This window comes from Rattus norvegicus, chromosome 4 (assembly GCF_036323735.1).
Source record: "Rattus norvegicus strain BN/NHsdMcwi chromosome 4, GRCr8, whole genome shotgun sequence".
Lineage (NCBI taxonomy): Eukaryota > Metazoa > Chordata > Mammalia > Rodentia > Muridae > Rattus > Rattus norvegicus.
Window position 1 is genome coordinate 154,554,267 of NC_086022.1, and position 23,364 is coordinate 154,577,630.

Here is a 23,364-nt window from a genome sequence, read left to right on the forward strand (position 1 = left end):
GGACTGAGAGGTAGGTAATGACTGGACTGTAAAAAAATAAAAAAAAAATAGCTATTTGAGAATTTTGTACAATGTGTTTAGATCATATTCTTCCCTCCTGTCATATCCACCTGCCTTACCTATCAGCCTAACTTTATATCCTTTTTTGTCTAAAACACACATGCATGCATGCACACGCACACCCCCACAATCATGAGGTACAGTTGGTACTGCTCTTATACTCTGGAATGTGTGGCCTTCCGCTGGAGTGTGGTGAACCTACCAGGTGCCAGAACTTCAGAGAAAAGTGACTGTGTTGGAGTGGGTTTTATCTGAGACAGTGTTTCACTATGCAGACCAGGCTGGCCTTGAACTCAGAAAGATGCCCTTGCCTCTGCCTCCTAAGTGCTGGGATTTAAGGTATGTGCCTGCCATTATGTCCGGCTTCCAATGTTTATTTTTATTACCTATTGAGGGTTTGAATCCCTCACACTGCACCGTGCCACGGCCCTTGTGGCACTAGCACGTGCACTGTCACAATGGCTACAGTGTTCTTATGCCTGCAGTACTGCTTTACGCCTAGGTTTCTTTAGGTACTCATGTTTTCTGGTGTTATCATATGGATTCTGGGTTTTTTTTTTTCCTAACCTTGCAAAGAGTAGTTCTTGGTATTAAAGTAACCTACTGTTCCTGTGGTGCTTAATCTTGTTTATGTGTAGGACTGGTTCCTCTTTACATATCTACCCTTGCATTTTGGTGGACTCCACTTATTTTGACTGTCCACTCTGTTTACATCCTCACAGATGAAATGATCTTCTTACCGACAGTATTTTATTGGACATACTATCCACTAAGCAAGTGTGTGTTTTTAGTAAAGAATTAAGACTATTTATAGTCAGGGTTACTAGTGAGAGCTATGTCCTTTTTCTCTGTTTATTTTCTCCTTCCCTCTGATCTACTGTGTTGCTGAGGCTCTTGGCTGACTTTTCTGTTTGACATTTAAAGGTTCTTACTTCCCAGATGTCTGCTCAGTTCTCCTTGTCATATCTTGCAGTATCATCCTTAATTCACAGAACTGTCTATGCTTCTATACTGAGAATTATTCCTCAAATTGGATGGGTATCTCTTACACATGTATGTGATGGGACTTCTTGGTGACAGTCTAGGACAGTGTCTTAGGTGTATGTCTTATGTTTGAGTCCCAGCAGGACTTTCTCTCATTCATGTCAGAACCTAGAAGCAAACCCCACACTGAAGTGGAAGCCTAAGGGTTCTTTGGAAAGTCAGCTGGATGGTGTTCTGCTGGGGCAAACACATGGCTGGTGAAGGTTTCACTGACACAAGAGACAGGATGATGACGCAGACACAGGAGAGAGGATGCTCTGCTAAAGCAAGCATGTGAAAGGACATGTGATGAAGGATGCTTTGCTATGGACACATGTATTGATCGGCCTCGCACAGTGTATGTGAAAGGACACGTGATGAAGGATGCTTGGCTGTGGACACATGTATTGATCGGCCTCGCACTGTGTAGTGGGGCTGCATTTGCCAGGACGCCATAGAGAAAACCTTCTGTGGTGTGCTGCACTTTGTTTCCTCTTCAGCAGACTCGGGACGATTGGCAGAGTGATGTCACCTGAGACCAACGCACATGCTAGACAGGACGCATGGAGGACACGCAATGTTTGGAGGGTATAAATAGGACTCCAGGGACAATGGCGGGGACAGAGTTAAGCCTGCTTATAGCGCTAGCTGTGCAATGCTTGTAGGTCCTCATCTTAGCTCATTTCAGTTCCCCGAGAGAGGCATAGCTGGGCATTCCTGTTAGCCCTGCTCACTCCTGCTGACTCGAGCCAGGTTGAGCCTGGCTGTCTCTGCTAGGTCGTGCCAGGAAGCAGACTAACAGGTACAGAGATAACCGAGTGATACACAGGAAGTCCTTCACAAATGGCAGCACAAGTATTTGAAATAAGAAACTAAATAGAACATAACGTACAGATAACAGATATTACACATCGTAGCTACAAATTATAGCTGTGACGGATTTTTGGTTTTGGGTTGTTTTTTTTTTTTGGGGGGGGGGGAGGGGTTAGGACCGAATTTCAGATTATCCAGACTTTGGCTGGCCTTAAACTGGTATGTAGAAAAGGATGACCTAGAACTTCTGATCTGCCAGTCTGTCTTCCAAGAGTGAAATTATACTTTTTTCTTGAAGAGAATATACTATACATATAATCAAGAATGATTTCTAAACCAGGCCTAGTGGCACAAATCTGTAATTCCCTTTACACATAAGGTTAAGGCAGCAGGATTTAGTTCAAGCCCACTTGGGCTACAGAGTGAATTTATGGCCAGCCTGCGAAACTCAGGAAGACCACATTTGGAAAAAAAAAAAGGAAACAATGTTAAGAGCTGGGGCTGTAGACTGCCTGTATACTGGAGGCTCAGGTCTAGTCCCCAGAACTAAATAATTAAATATAATTCGGATGCCAATCCCAAGAGGGGTATGTGTACATTTTTAATATTCTTTGTTGGACTTCAGAAACGTTAAATTTTAGTAAATCCCTTCTTCTTTGTCTTGGATCTCTAACTGTTGGCCAAGAAAGAAAACAAAATCCCAAGAATAACTTTAGTTTTTCTAGGTAAAGGTCATACTGAGGAAAAATAAGATATACATCTGATACGTATGTTTCAGATGTTGCGTAATGAGTAGGTTGAACGAAACATTTCAATTTTAAAGACTGGTCCCTTAAAAATCACTTTCTTCTACCAAGATTGTTTCCTTTATACCCTATACTGCTTTTCAAATTTTATTTTTATTGAGCATTTGAGTAAAATTTTGGTGTTACCTTATTTTTTCCCCTCTTCAATGTTCCCCAAAGTGACTTGTTTCTTATTTTTAAACATAAGGACCTACTGATTACACTTTTTTTGCTTCGTGCTGTTTTTTGATGGTAGAGGCATATTATTAAAGCTTTGATGCGATTTTAAAGCACATGCAGTTTCAATTTTGGATGCAATTCATACAGCAATGACAGAGGTCTGGAAACAAATATTACCTAAGATTTGAAAGCCACTGTTCACTCTCTGACTCTCTTCTCTCTCTGACCCGTTTCTCTCCTACCCCCATGTATTCCCACCTGGCCTCTCCCCAACCCTCTCCTTCTCTGTCCCTTCTGCCTCTATTCTTCAACTCCCCCTTCCTACGCCTCCAATAAACTCTATTCTATGAGAGAGAGAGAGAGAGAGAGAGAGAGAGAGAGAGAGAGAGAGAGAGGGAGGAAGGAAGGAAGGAAGGAAGGAAGGAAGGAAGGAAGGAAGGAAGGAAGGAAGGAAGGAAGGAAGAGAGAGGAGCCACTGTTCCAGAGAGTTTAACATTGCCTGTGTTGTTTAGTGTTGTTAAGGTGGTATAGGCACTTGGGTGGAAGGCACACTGGTATTTAATGCTTACTGTGGAAAATAAACTCACAAATGCACGGGGTAATTTAAGTGCTGCCCATATAACAACACTATGTCGAGGGAAGCCTGGAAGTCTTAAATGTGACTGTGGTGACATTCTCTCTGTCCTTGTACCTTTTTTTCACCTGTGTGCTGACAGCATTCATATACTCCTAATTGTTTATTAAGCTCTTACTTAATATGCAGTGACTTATTTAATTCCAACTAGATCATACCATTCTCAGAATGACTTACAACTAACTTTAAAGATTTATGGTATAAATCTAAATGGTAAGCTAAATAAATCTTTCCTAGGTGAGGTTGTAGAAGGTTGAGGAAACATAAAGTGGCCATTAAAGTCAGACCCAACGGCTGAACCAGTGAGGGGGAGGCAGCAGTGGCCCAGGACAGAGACGGCCATGGCTGACGGATGGAGGACACACAGCCCTAGACTCCCAAGGAAATACAGAGTTCTCTTTTGTTCCCTTCCCTGAACAAATCAATTCTCGGAACTACTCAATTAATAGCTTGATAAACTCATCAGGAATGAGAAGGGGCTAGAGAGGAAGTTTAGCAGTTAAAAGTATTTGCTGCTCTTCCAGAGGATCTAAGTTTGGTAGCCAGCATCCCCACGAGGTAGCTTACAAACACCTCTAATTCCAGATCCATAGAGTCTGACACTCTGGCCTCTTTAGGCACCTGCCCACATGTGACCAATACTCACTCATATAACAAGAAAAATACAAATAAAATTTTGTTTAAAGGGAATGAAAGTGTTTTCTAAGCTTTGTTCTGACTATTAAGGAGATGGGACTGCTAACTTAATTCAGAGGAGAGACTGAATCAACTTGTCCAAATCTTCATTTAAATTTGACTTAAAATTAAAATCAATGTAGTCATTATCTTTCTTACTTTATTATTTTGTCCTGCCTCCTTTCAATCTATTTTCTTTCTTGGGGGAAAGAGACTAACATTAAAGGGTAATAAAAAAAAATCATAGTTAACAAAACTTCAGCATAAAAAAGGAAAGAAGACCACTGTGGGATTTGCAAATAAAAATGTTCCTTCTCCTTAGGTTTGGTTAACCAGCTCAAATGTTCCTAATGAGGCACTGGCAGGCCACCAAGAGCACAGTTTTACATCTCCCCGGACTCAGGGCTGCCACTTATCTCTAACAGATGCTCCAAAGTTATAACTATATATGCTAGAGATGGAAAAGAATTAGTCAGTCATTTTTCTTGGTTTGACGAGGCCAGGATTGTTCCAGAAAACTGGACAATTGTAGTGTGTTACTGACGAATCTATGTATAAATGGGCCACTGCTGTCTTCTTGAGAAAGCTGACTTCTCCCTCTGGTACAGAGCAGTATGCGAGCACGGTTAGGTCCATTTCTCATGGCAGTCCCTTCCATTTCTTTGATACTTCATGCTCTCTAGTTACACTGACTAAGTTTTTTTGTTTACTCGATTATTAATAATTTAATCTAATGGATTTAAAGGATCTTGTTTTTCTTATGAATCAACACCAGGAAAAACTAAAAAAAAAGTTTACTATTAAATGCTTACTGTACAAGATGCTGTCCTCGATTCTATGTGAGCAATCCATTGATAATTTCTTATGACAGGTCATCATTTTTAAAATGAGCATGCTGCTGGGTGAAGGGGCTGTGTACCCTGCTGGGATATGCTCTTCCTACTCACTGAGTACACACATCATCAGCCTCACATCAGTGAATAACCACAAAGCACATCCTCAGCAAATTCTTAGAAATGACAGACACCACCGCCAGGATGATTAGAACTAACCCAACACATGGAGAGTGGGAGTCCGAAACAGAATGAAGACTATGTGACTGCTAATCTTGGTCAACCTGACTACACCCGCAATCCACTAAAACCCAAGCAGCTGAGTGCACCTTAAGTCTGGATCCTTTCAGGTTGGAAGACACCCCACCGCCCACCCAACCATTTGGACCATTTGAGGCAGAACGTAGGAAGGCCCACTGTAAATCTGGGCCACAACTTCTGGTAGCAGCGTATATAGAAGGACACAAAAAGGAAGCTTGCCTTTTGGCTGCCCTCACTCTCCCCTTTTGCTGGCAAGGCTTTTATCCTGTTGCTGAGGCATTCAGTGGTATTAGAACCTAATTCTTTGGGGTTCCAATGTATACAGCAGGCAGCTGAGACATACAGCCTTGGGAACTGAAGAACTATAGGATTTTTGGACTTTCTGCTGTAAAACAACCACTGTTGGACTAGCAGGACTACAGCCTGTAAGCTGCTCTAATAACTACCCTATTAACAGTTCTATTCCTCTAGAGAACCCCGACTGATTTACTTTGGATAGTGGTGAAAATGAACTGAAAATGTACTAGAATCGAACCCTTAGCATGCCATCTATACTGTTTTGTGTATAATTCAACTTAGATTAAATGCACAGTTTTTAATAAAGGATTTCTAAACCACTGTATTGTTGTGTTAAACTTAAAAATACTTTTAAAATGCTTATGTGTTTCACATTATGCTGCAGATGACAAGAATGCTACCTGGTGTGGTGTACCATTGGGAGAAACGTACAACTGATCTACAGAGCCATGAGCAGAGGGCCTGGACCACCATTTTTCCTATAGACAATCTGGGCAGAGGTTAGACATATCAACCAGATGTTTAATAGAAGGAGAGTAGTAACAAGTACCTTACACAGTATGAGGACAGAGATAGTGGGGGAATTGAAGTGTAACTTAAAGCCTGAAAACTTCTAAAGCTTTTAAGATGGTAGATTGCACATGGCACGAAGCTTATGAGACATCCGAGTTAAATCACCATATGGGCTGCAGAAGGTTCCGTGGTGAAGAGTACTGGCTGCATTTTGAGGGGGCCGAGGTTTGATTCTCAGCACCCACATGTAACCCCAGTTACAAAACGCCCTCTATGAACTTCATAGGCTCGGGGAAGACATGTGCTGCACATGCAAGCAAATACTCACAGAATAAAAACATAAGTAAATCTTTAAAAACAATCACGATGCCATAGTTATACAACATGGGTGACTAAGAGTATAAGAGATAAGTCATCCCTAAGGAGCAGGTGGTTAGTGTTTTATTTCGAGGTTTTTTGTTTAAATTTCTACACTGTTGATGCACACCTCTACATTCTATATTTTGCTAATCATGTGTGAGTTAAGATCTTATTAATAACTTTTGCTAATCGTGGTATTTATTTTCTTGGAATAGGGTGACAAGGAAATTTTATAATGAACTTTGGTACTGTGTTACTACAAAACAAACCCACAAAATTACCTTTTCATTCTAGCATTTAAAAAAACAAAACAAAACAAAACAAACAAACAAACAAACCATTGTTTCATGCAGTATCAATAATAAAAGGAAATTCCAGGAGCAAACAAACTTCGGTTTTTCTGGAAGCTGCTGTCTGAACTGAGTGGGAAAGCTCTGATAAGAGAATAGATCAACTGTGTTTAGGAGATATAAAACAAACTCATCCAGTGATACTTTCACAGGAGCCTGGCAAGATCCTTCTCAACTGCATTTATCCAGGTATTTATAATGTATCCCCAGTTCAAAGCAAGAGAAAAGAGGCATTAATAGCTTAAATACTAGGTGGTGGAAATACTCTTACTTTAGCGAGGGAGACTGTGTACTAAAGTAGAGAAGATGATAGGCCAGGAAGACCATGAGAGAAGTCACAGGAATGAGAGGATGGGCCAGCGAGTGAGATGACAGAGGTAAGAAGCCCATGATTGGGCAGTGGAAGCGAAGGCAGAGCGGAAAGTACAAAGAACTTCTGTGAGACAACAGAGAAACACAGGCAACTTTACAGGACACGGGGACTAAGACAGCCCACCAGAAACTTGGTGGAAGAGCAGAAGAGTGTTTTAGATGTGGGTGATGGCTGTTAACTGTAACTGAAACAGCACTACTACTGGAACTTCAGGATACATGGAGACATACTTGTTTTTAACAAAGGTCACAAAAGACCTTTTCGTATATAATAGCAGAAACAGATTTCAATCTCAGGAACATCACAATGGGAAGCAAGAAGAAAAAGAACATATAGTAATCCTTGGTGAAAGCGACAATTTTATAAAAATTAAGTGTCTGGTGTAGCAAAATATTAATCAGCAAATCAATGGGTAAGTATATGGAAATTCATTATACGATTACTGCAAGGTACATTTGGAAATGCTTAAAGTTTTTCCTTAATTAAGAAGTATTACATTCTCTGTGTACGTATGTGTGAAAAGTAAGAAAACAACTTTGTGAAACTGGCCCTCTCCTTCCACACTTCCATGCGTTCAGGCTTCATGAATACCTTCATGTGCTACACCACTTTGCTGGTTCTAGAGTAAGTACTTTTTAATGTCTAAGATACGAGATGATACTAAGACATGGGAAGCAATGTCTTCTTCTCCAGTTGACCCAACCTTTGCAGATGAATTTAAACATTTCAAGGAGTAATTCAAAGATACACATATTAGTACACTGTAAAATTAAGTATAAAAGAGGTAAAAAAAAAAATTAATTTGTTTGAGCAGGATTTGTGCCATGCTTGAAAAGCTTTGTTGCAGGAAGTAGGAGAAACGAGCTGACATTCTAACTGGGTTCCGTGCTAGGGTAACACCCAAAGCTGGAAGACAGAGCACACTCATGTCAACTCAGTGGAGCCCAACGAACAAGGCGAGAGACTTACTTCATCTCCAGAACCTCCTCTAAGTGTTTCCTTCTCTCTGCCCGGAGGTTGGTTAGATGTGTCTCCTTCTCTGCCAGAGACTGCTGGGTGGAGGACAGCTTAGCTTTCATGGACTCCAGCTCTTGCTTCACCTTCTCCATAGCCATCAACAGCTCTTCCACCTAAGACAGACACATACAGAAAGGACAAAAGTAAAACACCATGGCCAATTACAGAGAGTGCCGCTTGGCCATGGGCAACTCCTGAGCTGAGAAACTGGAAGACACATAAGGTCATTTTGAAATTTCTAAACTCTTTCTGGTCATATATATGTATCAAGAATAAACAGGGTGTGGATTTACCTTTGTGGTATAGAGTTTGTCCATGACTGTAAGTCTGGTACATAGCAAACAACACCACCACCACACAGAGACCCACACCCTCAAATAAATAAATAAATAAATAAATAAATAAATAAATAAATAAATAAATAAATAAATAAATAAGTGAATGAATGAATGTAATAAGAAAAGTTTAATGGGGGAAAGGGGAGATAGGCCCAGCAACATGACTCAGACAGTAATGTGCTTGCTTCATAAGCCTAATGATGATCGATGATCTCAATTCAATCCTTTGAATCAAAAAAAAAAAAAAATCCAAGAGTCAAAAGAAGAGAAATACTTCTACAAAGCCCACAGAGCTGCTTCCTGACCTCCATAGGTGGCATGTGCGCACTCCCTCCGTCACATAGCACTCCCTCCGTCACACACACACACCCCAGTCTCACACGTAAGAAACAAATAGAAATATAAACCACAAAATAATAACAATTATTTATATGGGAATCTTAGGAAAGAGCGGAGATATAGAAGTAGCACCGAGAACAGTGTTTATACATCTGGACTAAATTCTAATGCTTACACCACTAAAGAGTTCTTTTTTTAAAAAGATCTAAAACTATATGATGAGATAAAAAAGTCATGATGCTTTAAAATGGGGAACCTTGACAGAAAAAGATCTAAAACAAACAGAACACACCTGCAAGGGGACAAAACTACAGAATGTCAAAGACACAGAAAGGAAACAGAGAGGAAAGCCATTTTTTCTTGTTCTGATTATTTGCCAAATTTAAATTACTTAAATAAACATTTTTAATTAAAAAGCAAAAACTTCAGCAATGAAAGCATGTTGTTACCAAAAAGTGAGCTCGCGGGTAAGCATGGGCACTGACTGCTGACGTTTGTATTTACAATACTGCTCATCGGGCTAATGACTGTTCTGTTCAGAAGCAGAGGAGGATAGGTAGAGGCAGGGACTCTGTCATTCACTCATTCCCACAAGAACCAATTTTTGTGCCAAAACTGAGACCTGTTTGGAGACAGAGCTACAGTAAGCACACCAGAACTGTAAACAGGCTCTTTCCAGTACGAGCCTGATTTTGCTAAGCATCTGTGTACCTGCATTAAAAAAATATACAAACAAACAAACAAACAAACAAACACACCTTCCTAAGAGCTCAAGCTGACCCCTTCCCCTAGTGGGATCCTCACACTGTTGGGTAGACCTCCTTGGGGCACGTCGGCAAATTTTACAGGGATATATATTAACCTCAAATTCCTGGAAACTGCCAAAAGAGTTAATTCTATTTATTTAATTCATGCAAAACTTTTCTAAAATTAAGTAATTAATTATGTTAGATAGGGATTCTTAGGTTAAGGACAAAACAATGGGGACACAGAAAGAACAGGGATATAGTCATCAGCACTTGTTGCCATATGGAGACAGACCTCAAGTCTCCCTAGCATCTTGTGTTGCAACATACCCAGAAATCAATATACCAGTTTCTTACATGCCCTAAAGAGTTTACATGCACACAAGCAAGCATGTAAAAAGAGTCAAGTTTTCCTGCCCTACAGAAGAGGTTACATATACCCCTTTGCTGCTAAACACATTTTGCTAAGTCTTTTACAAAAGTGCGAAGTACAGACAAATATATTAATAAATATATAGTTTGAAAATGTGACCCACATCAATGTACCTTGTTAGCATGTACATTAATAAACAATATTGTCAGCAACTCAGAAACTGCTTCTATAACACTGTGCACATAAAAAGTGTTCTACCATTCTCTTTTTCTACATGTGACTATGTCAACTGTTTTAACTTTCTCAATAGTTTATATAGCATACAATTATCTGGCTTTTTCACAGAGATTCATCCTTGATGATCATATGATTATATTTCTGTAATTCTCGCAATTACACATTCTACTTTGTGAAACTACGAAGACTTATTTTATGATGCTTTAACAGGAAATATTCAAATTGGGTGGAGCTTAATAAGCACATTATTTCTTCCATGTCTGGCACACTTTGTGCCCTGTGTATGATTCTGTCTATATGAAAGTCCTAGAATATTAGACAGAACACTACCTTGATCATTCATGTATAGATTTATAAAACACACACTGCAATAGTTCAAATTAACTTTTTATGAGTCTATGTGTCTAATTTACTTCACGGCACAAAAAGATTAAGTTCATGTTTTTTTAAAAAAAATCCCCATGTATTTTTAGACAAGATAAGAAATAATTATATAGAGTCGGAAAAAAACAGTGCCTCACCACATACAATTACTTTCAAATTTCAGAACCAAGCAACATGAAATACTTTGTTTATAAAAAAAGAAAGCCTATGCCAATTTTCTAGAATTAACAGCAAAACAGACATTTATCCCTCCTTGCAGTTTCAGCTACCTATAGTCTAAAAACAGCAAATGGAAAATTCCAGAAATAAACGTCTAACATTTTAATTATATACCAGTCTAAGTAGAATGATGAAATCTGTTCCTCTATCATGAATTACCATGAAGTACTGTTTGTCAGTTATTCGTGTGCGCTGTGTGCCTGCAAATCCTTCTGAGGCAACGTCAGTAATGGATCCCTGACTTGCTCTTACAGTGCTTGTGCTCCAGCAATGTTTATTGTAATTTAATAATGGCCCTAATGTGCAAAGCGATGTTGGCAATGAGAGGGTTAAAAAGGTATAGTGAGAGGTGCTAAGAAAAAGGCCATATGTACACTTCTAATGCAGTATTATCGTTCTAATGATTTTATTATTGTTATTCTCTCACTGTGCCGAATTCATACATTAAACATTTATTATATGTATTTGGAATGGTATGCAGTTTCAGGCAGCCACTGGAGACAAGTTAAGAATGTATCCCCCACATGTAGGAGAAGACTATCATACCTATCCCTGACCAGCTTAAGTGAGGTTATTTCATTGTCCCTTCCATTCCTGAAAAGTAATCTGCACTCTTAATTTGTAATATTTCTTTCCTGCCTGCCTCCTTTTTCTGAGACAGTTGATGGTGGCCTGAAAAAAAATCATGATGTAACTAAGACTGTGCTTCAACTCATCTTCCTGCCTCTGCCTCTCATGGGCTGGAGTTACAGTACTATAGCACCATGTCCACCACATCCTCTTTTCTTTCCTTTTCTTTCCTTTACTTCCCCCCTCTCTTTCTTCCTCCATCCCGCCACCCCATTTCTTTTGTTTTTTAAGATAAGGTCAAGCTGGTCAAGACTTCATAGATCCACCTGCTTCTGCCTCCTGTTATGACATTTATGTCTATGTGCACACACACACGTGCACAAGCGCGCATGCATCTACCATACAGGTTCCAGAGATTGAATTTAGTTTGTCAGGCTTGACAGCAATCTCTTTAACCTGCTAAGCCCTCTTGCCAGCCCACCTACATTTTTTTTTAAAGTAAGTGAATGTATTTCAAAGTAAATCACTACCTATTTTTATAAGTTCATAAATGTGAATAATTAGAATCTTCTGGCTTGTTCCATCCATATACTTTGAGTTTATGTCCTAAAATGAAGAACAAAACAACTCTGCATCATGGCACATGAGCTAGAAGCAGATCCAGCCAAGAGGCATGTTGACTGTAGTTTAGCACTAATGGAGTAGACACCTTAGGGCTGGGGCTTTACGGGCAGAGGAACCTGATTCCAAATTTGGGGTGAGAAATGTACAAATGATCTTTGCTGCTAGAAAGAAAGCAAAAATAGGACTGCTGTAAAAGAACAACCAAAGCCTAAAACCAAGAGAAGCTTAGGAGGAAGAGGAGAGGGATGGAAGAAACTAAAATTACAAAGAGAAGTTAGCTGGAAAATCAAATACGGAGACTGAGATGTCTCAAAATTGGTCTTCATCTACAGAATGCAAGGTTTGTATCTTAACATATAATTCCCAAACAATGGAATATACCACATTAGAAGAATATAGTATGAAACAGAACATCATTCCAATCGATGATTATATACTAATGTTATTATATATTATTATATAAGCACTTTATAGATGATATATATGTATATATATATAGTGTATATATATATATATATAGTTTAAAAAGCAGCGTGACAATTCCTAACACTTCACGATAAAAACAACCTAAAATCTAAAACAAGAACTTCTTCAACTGACAAGGATATCTACGATAAAGACTGAGTGTTTTCTCTCTCAGACTAGAACGGCTGCTTCCATTACTCTGCTTACCACCGTAATGGAGATGGCTGACGGAAACAGCAGATTGAACGGCAATGCACGGCTGCTGAGGGAGGGAGACTCAGACTTCTCCAAGGATGAGTCCCGGATAAGCATCGGGGCCCGAGCAGTGAGCCCCAATAGTACATACACTGGAGCAAACCTAAATGAACCATCGAGGTTCTGTTCATAAACATATAGTACACATGTGTTAGGAAACAGTAATAAAGAGTAAGAGGTTATAAACTTGTGGGGCGAGGTGGAAAAGAGGGGAAGAGGAAATAGTGTGAATACAGTACTCAGGTCTGAAATTCTTAAAAAGTAAGTTAAAAAATGAAGTCATCTACACGTAGACAGGTAAGACGGCTCAGCAAGTGACATGAGTTGGGTGTCCTGAGCCCATACACAGACGGAAAGAGAAGAAATAGCACACAGACCCCAACACATACAGCCACACATCCCCCACTTCAGCCACGAGTTTAAATAGTCACGCACATAGGAAAAGAGAACATGAAAATATCTTTGCTTAAAGAAGACATAATCATACAATGGAATTCAAACTGCAAAAATCAGTTATAATCAATGAACACAGTGATGTTACTGGACTCAAGATTAACACATATTCAATTATATATCTATATACAGTAATGAAAATTAAATGATTTAATTTAAAACAGCATTGGAGAATAAAATGCACAGATATGCATTTCATGAAAGAAATATAAATGCAAAATCATCATGAAAAATACAAAAAACGGGGTTGGGGATTTAGCTCAGTGGTAGAGCGCTTGCCTAGCAAGCGCAAGGCCCTGGGTTCGGTCCCCAGCTCTGAAAAAAAGAAAAAGAAAAAAGAAAAAAGAAAAACACAAAAAACATTAGGTGACTTCTTTAACTTCAAGGTACACTATAAAGACACAGGGTTGGTACTGATAGAATGATGAACAAGTCAATCAAGGGAAGGAAGCCCGGTCAGAAATGAGTGCTAACATTTATGGTCAATGGGTTTAGAGCTTACCACCCCCCACACATACCCTTTTTTCCTTTACAAGACTACTACTAAGGCAATTCAGAGGAGAGAAGATGCTTTTGACTTGTACTTGGACAAAGGTCAAGTCACCTTCACTTTTAACTTCCCAAGCTAGGAAAGCCCTGACAAGATGGCACCCGTTGTCCTGTACAACCTGCAACACATGTTGAATTCACGTGGAGGTTTCCTTACAGTGTCATCTAATGTGTCCCTCCATTTCAAATTTCTGTAAACTTTAAAATCTAAAGATTTCCTTACACTGGACTTGGACTTTTTGCTATTTTAAGGACAGTGTCCCATCACAAGAAGAGCATGGAGTTCCTACTGTGTCAAAAGGAGATACCCTAGGGCTCACTGCGCCAATACAGCTTCTCAGTTATCTTTTAGGAACTTCTTCCAGTATTCTCTTTATTTTGTGAGAGAAGCATGTGCCACTGTGTGGGCATGGACTTGAAGATACCTGAGGAGGTTAGCTCCTGCAGGAGTGCCAAGGATCAAAAACCAGGTCATTAGACCTGGAAGCAAATGTCCTTACCATCTGAGCCATCTTCAAGTTCCACGTACTAATACTAATTATTAATTAATATTAATTACTATTAATACTAATACTAATTATTAATACTAATAATGAGGACATAGATATTTTAGTTAGTTAAAGACCACCCATGTGGTTTCGTTCTTGAAATCCCAAGTCTAATTTATCCCTACCTGCTTGTTTCTGTTATCTTCTTAAATTTCATGGATTTAAATCATTTTCCCCAGTTCAGAGCTCATCTGTTACTTTTGTTTCAGCATCTTTTGATAAAGTATTTGAACACAATCTATCAAGCATATCTTCTAAGATTTATGACTGTGTTCTGTTTAATAAATCTTTCTTTTACAAAAAAGTCACATGATTATTTCCTGCTGGGCATCACTGGTAGATTGAATTAATGGTCCCAATGATCCATTCCTCTACAGCAGGTCTTCTCAACTTTCCTAATGCTGTGGCCCTCCCTTTAAAACCCTTCCTCACGCTGTGGTGCCCCAGCACAGACTTCCATTGCTAATTCATACCCGTACCTGCTGCGTTACACACCGTAGTGTCATGCCGTCTGCTGCCCTGCGAAGGCTGAGAACTGCTGTTCTACAGGAACTGCACACAGCAAACCCACACTGCCTCCATCATCTCCCGCCATTGGCCAAGCTCTGTGAGCTGCCTTGAGCAATGGATGGATTGTTAGCTGATGTGACACAGGCTGAGACTACTTGTGGCACTGCCAAACGAACAACCTTCAAAGTAACTGCTGACCGCTGTTACGTCCTCAAATGAGCCATGCTCCCATTAACTTTTCTAAGACACCAATATAAATCTCTGGACTTGAAATTTGTGGGAAAGTTTTAATTTTCATTTTTCAGGTTTTTTTCTCATATTTAACAAGCTTTGCCAAGTACTATTTTACTTGGCATTGATAATTTACTCTAAATGCTCAAATTACTGGCAAAGACACCTATCGTTTTAACTTAACTCTGTGGGACTAGTAGTTACGAAAACACAAGCATTTTAAATATCACCAACTGAGTATGGTTTCTTCCAAGCTCACCAGAATTCCTCTGGACGCTGTGGGCTTGTAAAGGCAGGGCTGGGCTGGTAACCTACTTGCTCTTCCTCAGTGAGCTGCTCTGGATTCTTCCTTTCTTATTGTCAGACTAAAGCCCCAAACGCGAACCTAACAGTTTTCCAAGCATTACTTTTGAACCCTGCCTCATCTTACTCCTGTACTTTCCCTAGCTCTTATTTAACAAAAGTATGCATTTTAACAATGCTCTTTAACTGCCTCTCTAGTGTCCAGTCTACCATATTGAATAGCATGTTCAACTTGAGTTCAAACTTTCCCTTCTTGAGTTTCCTGCATTAGTAAAGTACGATTTTCTTAAAGGATGCCTAATTTCCTATGTATTTGAGTGCTAGGTTTATAAAGTATTTTGCCTCAAATCATACATATATCCAAGTAAATTTAATTTTTTCCTTAGATTTATTTATTTTATTTAGTGTATATGACTGTTTTGCCTACATGGCTGTATGTGTACGATGTGTGTACCTGGTGCCTGAAGGGGTGAGTGTCAGATCCCCCAGAATTAAAGTTGTGGACAGTTGTGAGCCACCATGTGGCTGTTGGTAACCACACCTGGATGGTTTGCAAAAGCAGCAACTACTCAGAAGTGCTGAGCCATCGTCTAGCACCGCCAAATACACTGTAAAGCTTGTTTACACACAAAGCAAGAACGGTACCCAGGATCCAGATTTGCTCTCTGGCTACAAGTCTGGAAAAAAACCTCAAGTCAATTCAAATTATCCTGTTTTCTGTTTCCTTTCAGCAACCCAAGAGAACATATTCAGTTAGTGAACCTGGCTATCCAGAACCAAATACTTATCAATGGCTGTTGGAAAATGTGGAGTCACTGTCCCTGAGAGACGAAAGTATGACAACTGAGAAGAAGGAGAGATAAACCTTATGTTAAACAATTAAGAGATTCTCCACCACTTTGTGTGCTTTGGGTCACAGAGCAATTTTTTAAAAGCAGCAGTTTTAAGACAAACGTTCAGAAAGCCCTGGCAGCCCTGGGGTAGAGCACATAATCTAACTGTCTACAGTAAATTAGCGGGAAAGCACAGGTCTGATGGCGTGTGATGCCAGCAGGACCAGATGGTTTGCTGAAATCACAAGCTAATAAACTTACACAGAACAAAAAGGGAACAAGTTATGACTCAACCACAGACTATTTTCCTTAAGAAAGCAAAGCAATGGGGACCTTCCAGTCAGCATCTTATTTCCCATCATCCTCTGCTCCACAACTAAAAGCAAAGGGCACTTTGTAGTTTTCGTGTTGTTTATGCAGAATCTTGGTAGGACCTCCTTGGAAGAATAAGTCTTCTTGAAAAAGAAGAAAATGACTAGAAGAAAAGAGGAGTAGCAAAAAACAAAACCGAAGCAAAAGACAGCCCTCAAGATCTCCTAAGGGCTTCAGAGCCACAGTGAAAAACCTTTCCATGAAGCTTATTAGCTTTCTCAACTTCAACAAAATTCTACATTAAGACTCAGCCTGCAACCAGACATGGTGGTGTAGACCTTTAGTCCCAACACACAGAGACTGAAGCAGGAAGATCTCTGAGTTTAAAATCCTGTAAAGAAAAGCAAAAATTCAACATGTTGTATAATTTAGGAGGGGCTAGAGACAAAAAAAAAAAAAAAGGACACAGTTAAAGGCTGATAAACATTTCTGAAATCTCTAGAAAAGACAGGCAAAAATATGGACAGACACACACACAGTCTCTCTGTCCCTGCCCCCTTCCCCGACTCTCCTACTACTTTAGGTTTCTCATAATTGCTATAATGGGGATTTAATTCTTTTTTTTTTCTTTTCTTTTTTTCGGAGCTGGGGACCAAACCCAGGGCCTTGTGCTTGCTAGGCAAGCGCTCTACCACTGAGCTAGGGGATTTAATTCTTAACAGAGCTTTATGCTATTATTTATACTACAAATTATTTCCCCAATAGTTCTTCTTGCTAATGCGAGGTGCTTCTTTGACTAATAGGAAGCTATTCCTTTGTTTAACTGCTCTGAAAGGCCTGCTCCAAATCTTTCATAGGTATTATGCTATTACAGCTTCGCAGAAATTGTATGAAATAGATATTATTGTTATCATATTGTAATTTCTATGGAAGAGAAAGAGTTAGGGACTAAAGTTCTTTGCCAGAGGAAGCAGAGCTGATTGTCATCTGACTCTGTCGGTACACCCCCCCCCCCTCGAGTTATTTTGTTCTACTAAAAGGCATCCGCACTCCTGAGGAGCGCTGCCCAACAGGCTTCTACAATTATCCCTACTGACTTACTCCTGGGCATCTCTCCATGCCCAACAAGGTATCTTCCATTATTTTCCTGCCCAACAAAGTATTTGACTCCTAATAACTGCCAGTTAACTTGCTGTGCTATATTATCTATCTCTATACTGTGTGCTACAGTCACCAATCACAAAACTTAACGATAAACCAAGAATATGCCATGCAAAAGAGTAGAAGATGCCAGGAAAATATACAACACGAGGCCCTGCTGTTGTCCCGGCCCTAGATAAGGTTTCTTTAAGACTGGCCAGACGGGGAGAATAAAGCAGTACACCTGTTCCCTGCGTACAACAGCAGTGCCACAGGAAAACACACTCCAATAAATTAAATTATCAAAATATCAGAAGCTCCAGAACAAAGAAGCAAGGATGCTAGTGCGGCAGAGAAGTAAGAATAGACAAAGAAGGATCTTAGGCTGTATGAAGAGATCCCTCTTCGTTTGAAACGTTAATGGGGAAGGGGAAGGTAACAAAGAGATTAACAGAGGACCAGGGATTTAGAAACTTAGGACAATCATTAGAATGATGGGCAAGAAACTGAAACAGAATAGAGAGAGAAGTGAGAGCAATACAAATGGGCTAAGATGAAGGGAAAAGCGACTGAATTACGTCAAAAGGAAGTGAGAGCGTGGTACATGACGAACGCAAGGCAAGGAAGACCATGGTGGGTGTAAGACAAGAGTGACAAAGATCAGACTAGGTCACAGCAAGGGTTAGGGTGCCTGAGCTGCAATGAACAAGTACACTGGGAGCAAGGCCAGCGGGCGAGAAGCCGAGAAAACAGTTACAGAGGTTATCACACAGATATTCTCACCAGGGCTTCAGTGAGAACCTTCAATGTGACAGCTGAATGCATGAACCTTGACAAAGTCAGGCTTCCTATAAGAAATGTGACAATATAAGGCTTGAAGGTCAACAGGAACAGAAAACACGCTGATACAGATGTGAAGTCCAATGACGTAGAAGGCAAACATAGGAGAGATGAAAGGTATGGGAAGGTTAAGTCAAGGAAGCACAACCCGACGGGATGATACTGCGGCAGAGCTCACAACAGAGGGCTTATTTCCAGGACACTGTCTGAGGCAAACTTACTGGTTTATCTGAGGAGAGGTGCTAGACCTAGAGGAGCAAGACATCAAAATAAATCAGAGACATCAAAGAGATTAATTTTTCCTACCTATACTCTCCGTCTAAAGGTACATGTAACTTAGGGACTTCTATATGTTTTCTATTCTGTTCAGTGAAATTTCTATTCAGGAAATTCCAATTGAGTATTGCCATGTGTTAATGGTAGCTGATACTAGCTCAGCTTCTGGTAGACTCCAGACTTTCAGCTATGTTTATGAAGAACCCAAGAATGAGTCACAGACAACAGACCTAAAAACACCATCTCATGACAGATTTGAGTCTCGGCACATTTCTTGACTTTTTTTTTTTTTTTTTTTTTTTGGTTCTTTTTTTCGGAGCTGGGGACCGGACCCAGGGCCTTGCGCTTCCTAGGCAAGCGCTCTACCGCTGAGCTAAATCCCCAACCCCTTGACTTTTTATACATTGTTCATCCCCACATTAAATCAATACTGTCATATATTGTGAAAAAAAAGAACTTAGTAAATGACACTTAAAAGGTGAGTTTGATCAACTGGGTGAAGAATTTACAAATGCTCTTGCCATCTCTAAAGCATGTCAGGTCTGTAACAGCAAGTGAACTAGAAGCATGGGCCTGCCTTCACGCTCTGGAAACTAATCTTCTGTAACTGAAGAGCAATTTCAGAAGAGACAGAGAACATGTCCGTGTGGATGAAACGCCTCATTCAAGGAATCTCAATTTCCTGTTCTTAAAGCTTTTCAATCAAGTCAGAGGCTTAGGTAGATAGATTCTGCAACAATCACTCAACGCTCCTAAGTGAAGCAGGCAAACGCCACCAATAAAATCTGGGCACATGTGCTCCCAGAAGCTATCACCCTGCTGCCAGGACCTGTGTCGCCAAGGTTGGAGAGAGGTGTAAGAGGAGGAACGTTTAATTGTTAACAGCTAAGAGCAAATTTTGGCAATACAGCATCCAAATAAAAATGAGAGGAATATGGAATGATACCCTGGCACACTGTTGTCTCTGCAGACTGGCTTTTTCTTTGCTTATGTTTGTATGATTAAGTACCTTCTAGAATCTGATTGCTTCAGCAACAAACAGGTTCACAACACTCAAGAATAAAAAAATATGTAATTTTCTGTACTTTGGAAGAAAGAAGGTTATAAATAACGCAACTCCCAGGCCATGATTTCTTCCTCAGAAACCACTAACAAAGAAAGAGCGACTATTATTTTTTAATTAAATATACCGCTCTTCTTTCGGTGAGGGCCGCTGCACGGCACATATGGAGGTCAGAGGACTACATGTAGGCTCTTTGGAGTTGGTTCCTTCTACCACATGCCATCTGGGGATTGAAGTCAAGTAAACAGATGTGGAAAAAGAAATCAGTCATTTCACTTCATCAGAAATTTACTTTGCCAGAAAGACAAAAGGTGGAATTTAATGTCTGACAACCGAAAGTGCAAAAAGGGAACTCCTAAGAATCAAGTGATTATGTACAAGCATGCACACATGGAGGCTTACCAGCAGACACTACTGTGCCCCCCAAACACACATATGCACACGTACAAGCACACGCACCAAGAAGCCATAATAAGGCTCAGTGTTTGAAGGGAGCCTTTATAGGTCGTCTCAGTGTGAGACATGTGTGCCTTGCAAAGGTAATGATTTCTTTCCTCTTCGAGAGGGGCTTAGAGAAGTTATAAAACTTACTAATTCACAACTAGTAAACAAAATAAGGAATTAAATTCATACCACTTGATTTTTGAACCAATACAATTTACACTAACCCCCCATTGTATTTTTAATAGTTTATTAAGGAGAAGGAAATAATTATCAAACTAGAATTCAGTTAGTAACACAAATAAGAACTGTCTACTAGGTAGGACAAATTATACTGTGGCACATTTCTCTAGGAAAATACTCTGCATTGCAAACATTCAGTATTATGTGCCTAAAGACAACATCGACTACACAGAGAAACCAGTAAGAAGCCGCCCCTGATTCTCAGGGCTCAACGATTGTTGTATCTTGGAATATTTACTGCTATTATCAGTAACTGGTTTTTAGATTTCTCTGTGGAGATATCGGAATAAGTCCAAACTGCCCCAGCGCCCACTGTAAATAGATTATATAACCAATGCTGTAGACCCCCAAGGATCTCTAGCATAGCAGACCTCAGTCAGTGTAGACAAAAGCATAGGACACGCCTACCACTGTCACAGGCTCTGACACTCATCTCTAAGGCACAATCCTGGGGAGCGCCAATCTTTTATTTTTGGTCTTCTTCGGATTAATTTTTCATTGGATTACAACTTTAGAAAATATCAATGAAAAATTAAAATGCAAGCCTAAATTTGGAGGCATAAACAATTTCTGAATGTCAAGAACCATGAAAAGGTATTTTAAACTTTTAAAATCATGTTTGAAAACAAGCATGATAGCTAAAAATAAATCTAAATGCATACCTTAAAAATTCCTATTAGGAGCCAGTCAGAGTGTTGGTCCTGGTACTGCATACGGTTACTCCCTAGAGCGTTAGAACTGCTGCAGTGGCTATCTATTGACCCCACTGGCAAAGTGACAGAGGGAGTTACAATGACTAACGCTTGATTAAGTTTATACTCTATTTCAAGATAAATTTTAAATGCAATCAGAAAACAGAAGGTCACTGTGAAGCAATCTAATAAATCACAAATATAGCCTCCTAAATACATTCAGTGAAGAAAGTCTATCGCACTAACAGATTATGTCATCGGCTTAAAGATGTTGAAACTCTACATTATGCCAAGTCTCACTACCTAGTACATAATCAATTTCTGTGTTTTTATAGCACTTTCTATTTTCATTTGAAATTTTTTTCAATATTTCTATCAGAAAGTCCTATCTTTTAGTATTAATAATACTATAATTATTTTTAAAACCATGCTGTTCTTTTTACTTCTTAGTATTACAGATGGTTGGTAATATTTTACCTTTTATTAATAATTTCATTGAAACTGAGATACATGTTCATTTAATATAAAGATATCAATAAATACTTTGAAATTTTTACAACATAACTATATAAGTGTGATTTTAAACAAAATACATGATAGTTTCAAATAAGTCATTTCACTTTTATTCAGAAATTTTCATTGCTAAAATAAAAAATACATGCAAGAATGGAATTTAATGTCTGCTAACCCAAGAATGAAGAAAGGGAGCTCTTTAGTATTAAGTGAGTACGTACACGCCTGCGTACACAAGGCTTGGCATGCAGACCCTCGACTGCAACACACAGGGATCACAACAAGGATCAACATTTGAAGGGATCCTTTTTGTTTAAAATGAAGTGACTCCTTTTTCTCACAAATTATAGGAGCTATTAAATGCAGGGAAATAGCAGATTAAATCAGTCCTGAGGTAACATTTAAGATGTCTGACACTCTTACTATTAACATGTAGGTTCCCATACACTAACTCATACATAAAATTACAAGGAGAACTCTCATGAAGGTTTAAAAAAAATCACGGTGAGGGCTGGGCACGCAGCACTATGCTCAGAACCCGTCTCCCCCACGCCCAGCTGGGCACATGGCACACTTTCCCAAGCCTAAGGCCAGGGCGGCAGAGACAGCCTAGCCTAGCTACAGAGCTGCAGGTCAGTGACAGACCTTGTCTCAAACGGGCTGGGAGATGGCTCAGTCATTAAAGTATCTGTCGTGCAAGCACACGAATCTGAGTTTGTCTCTAGCACCCACATAAAAAATAAAAGCCAAGCATAACAGACTGTGCACGTAATCCCAGTGCTGGAACAGCAGAACTCCCTTGCTGGCCAGACTAAATGGTAAGTTCCAGGAAGAGACCTTGTCTCAAATAATTAAAATGGATAGCCTGGAGAGAGGGCTCAGAAGTCAGAGAGTTCTGGCTGCTCTTACAGAGGACTTGGGTTCAGTTCCCAGCAACCACCCACATGGCGGCTCACAACTGTCAACAACTTTCCTGCCAGAGGATCTGATCTCCTACGTCTGACCTCTGTAGGCACACAGTGCACAGACATACATGCAGATAGCACACACCCACAAATGTGTGTGTGCGTGCGTGCGTGCGTGCGTGCGTGCGTGTGTGTGTGTGTGTGTGTGTGTGTGTGTGTGTTCTTATGGGGTGAAGAGTAACTGAAAAAGATACCTAATATTGATCTTTAATTGCAACAAACATGCACAGATCCATAAAAACACAAAGGTAGACAGACAGTACCTGAGGAATATACTTGAGGTTGTCTTCTGACCTTCATATGCATGTGTGTATATGCGTGTGAGCACATGCACATGCACTTACCTACAAACATAAGAACATGCACACATGCACATACGTACCCCCAAAGAACATAGTATGTTGCAGTATCCATTATTTTACTTATTTTATATTTTTAAAATGGCTTTAATAATATAGATGGTTTCAATTCTTCTGACATTAGTCCTCTAACTGTCTGAGTTTATATACTTATTAACTGAGCATATTTGAGGCATTTCCTCTAATAAGTGCATTGGAATGAAGGTTATTTGGTTGCTATTACTACAATCAATTATCATTCTTCTAACTTGAGCATTTCCTACAATGCACAGATGAAAAGAAAGGTCTGAATATGGCAATTTCTGCTATGGTAGTACTCAGTCACTTAACAACTACTTTCCACAGGCCAGAGGCCACATAAAACTTTCT

At 39.7% G+C, this 23,364-nt stretch overlaps 1 protein-coding gene across 12 annotated transcripts in view; it reads right to left on the bottom strand.

Annotated features, from left to right (window-relative positions):
- The window catches only part of Erc1 (ELKS/RAB6-interacting/CAST family member 1), a 292,052-nt gene that overhangs the window by 118,331 nt on the left and 150,357 nt on the right, over positions 1-23,364 (bottom strand). For all 12 annotated transcript variants that reach the window (NR_172210.1, NM_001394884.1, NM_001394883.1 and 9 more), the window contains one exon: positions 8,127-8,287. Coding sequence is in view for 11 of the 12 variants with exons in the window: in NM_001394884.1 (NP_001381813.1) it covers positions 8,127-8,287 (161 nt within the window). In the remaining variant the exon portion in view is untranslated. The remainder of the gene's footprint in view (positions 1-8,126; positions 8,288-23,364) is intronic.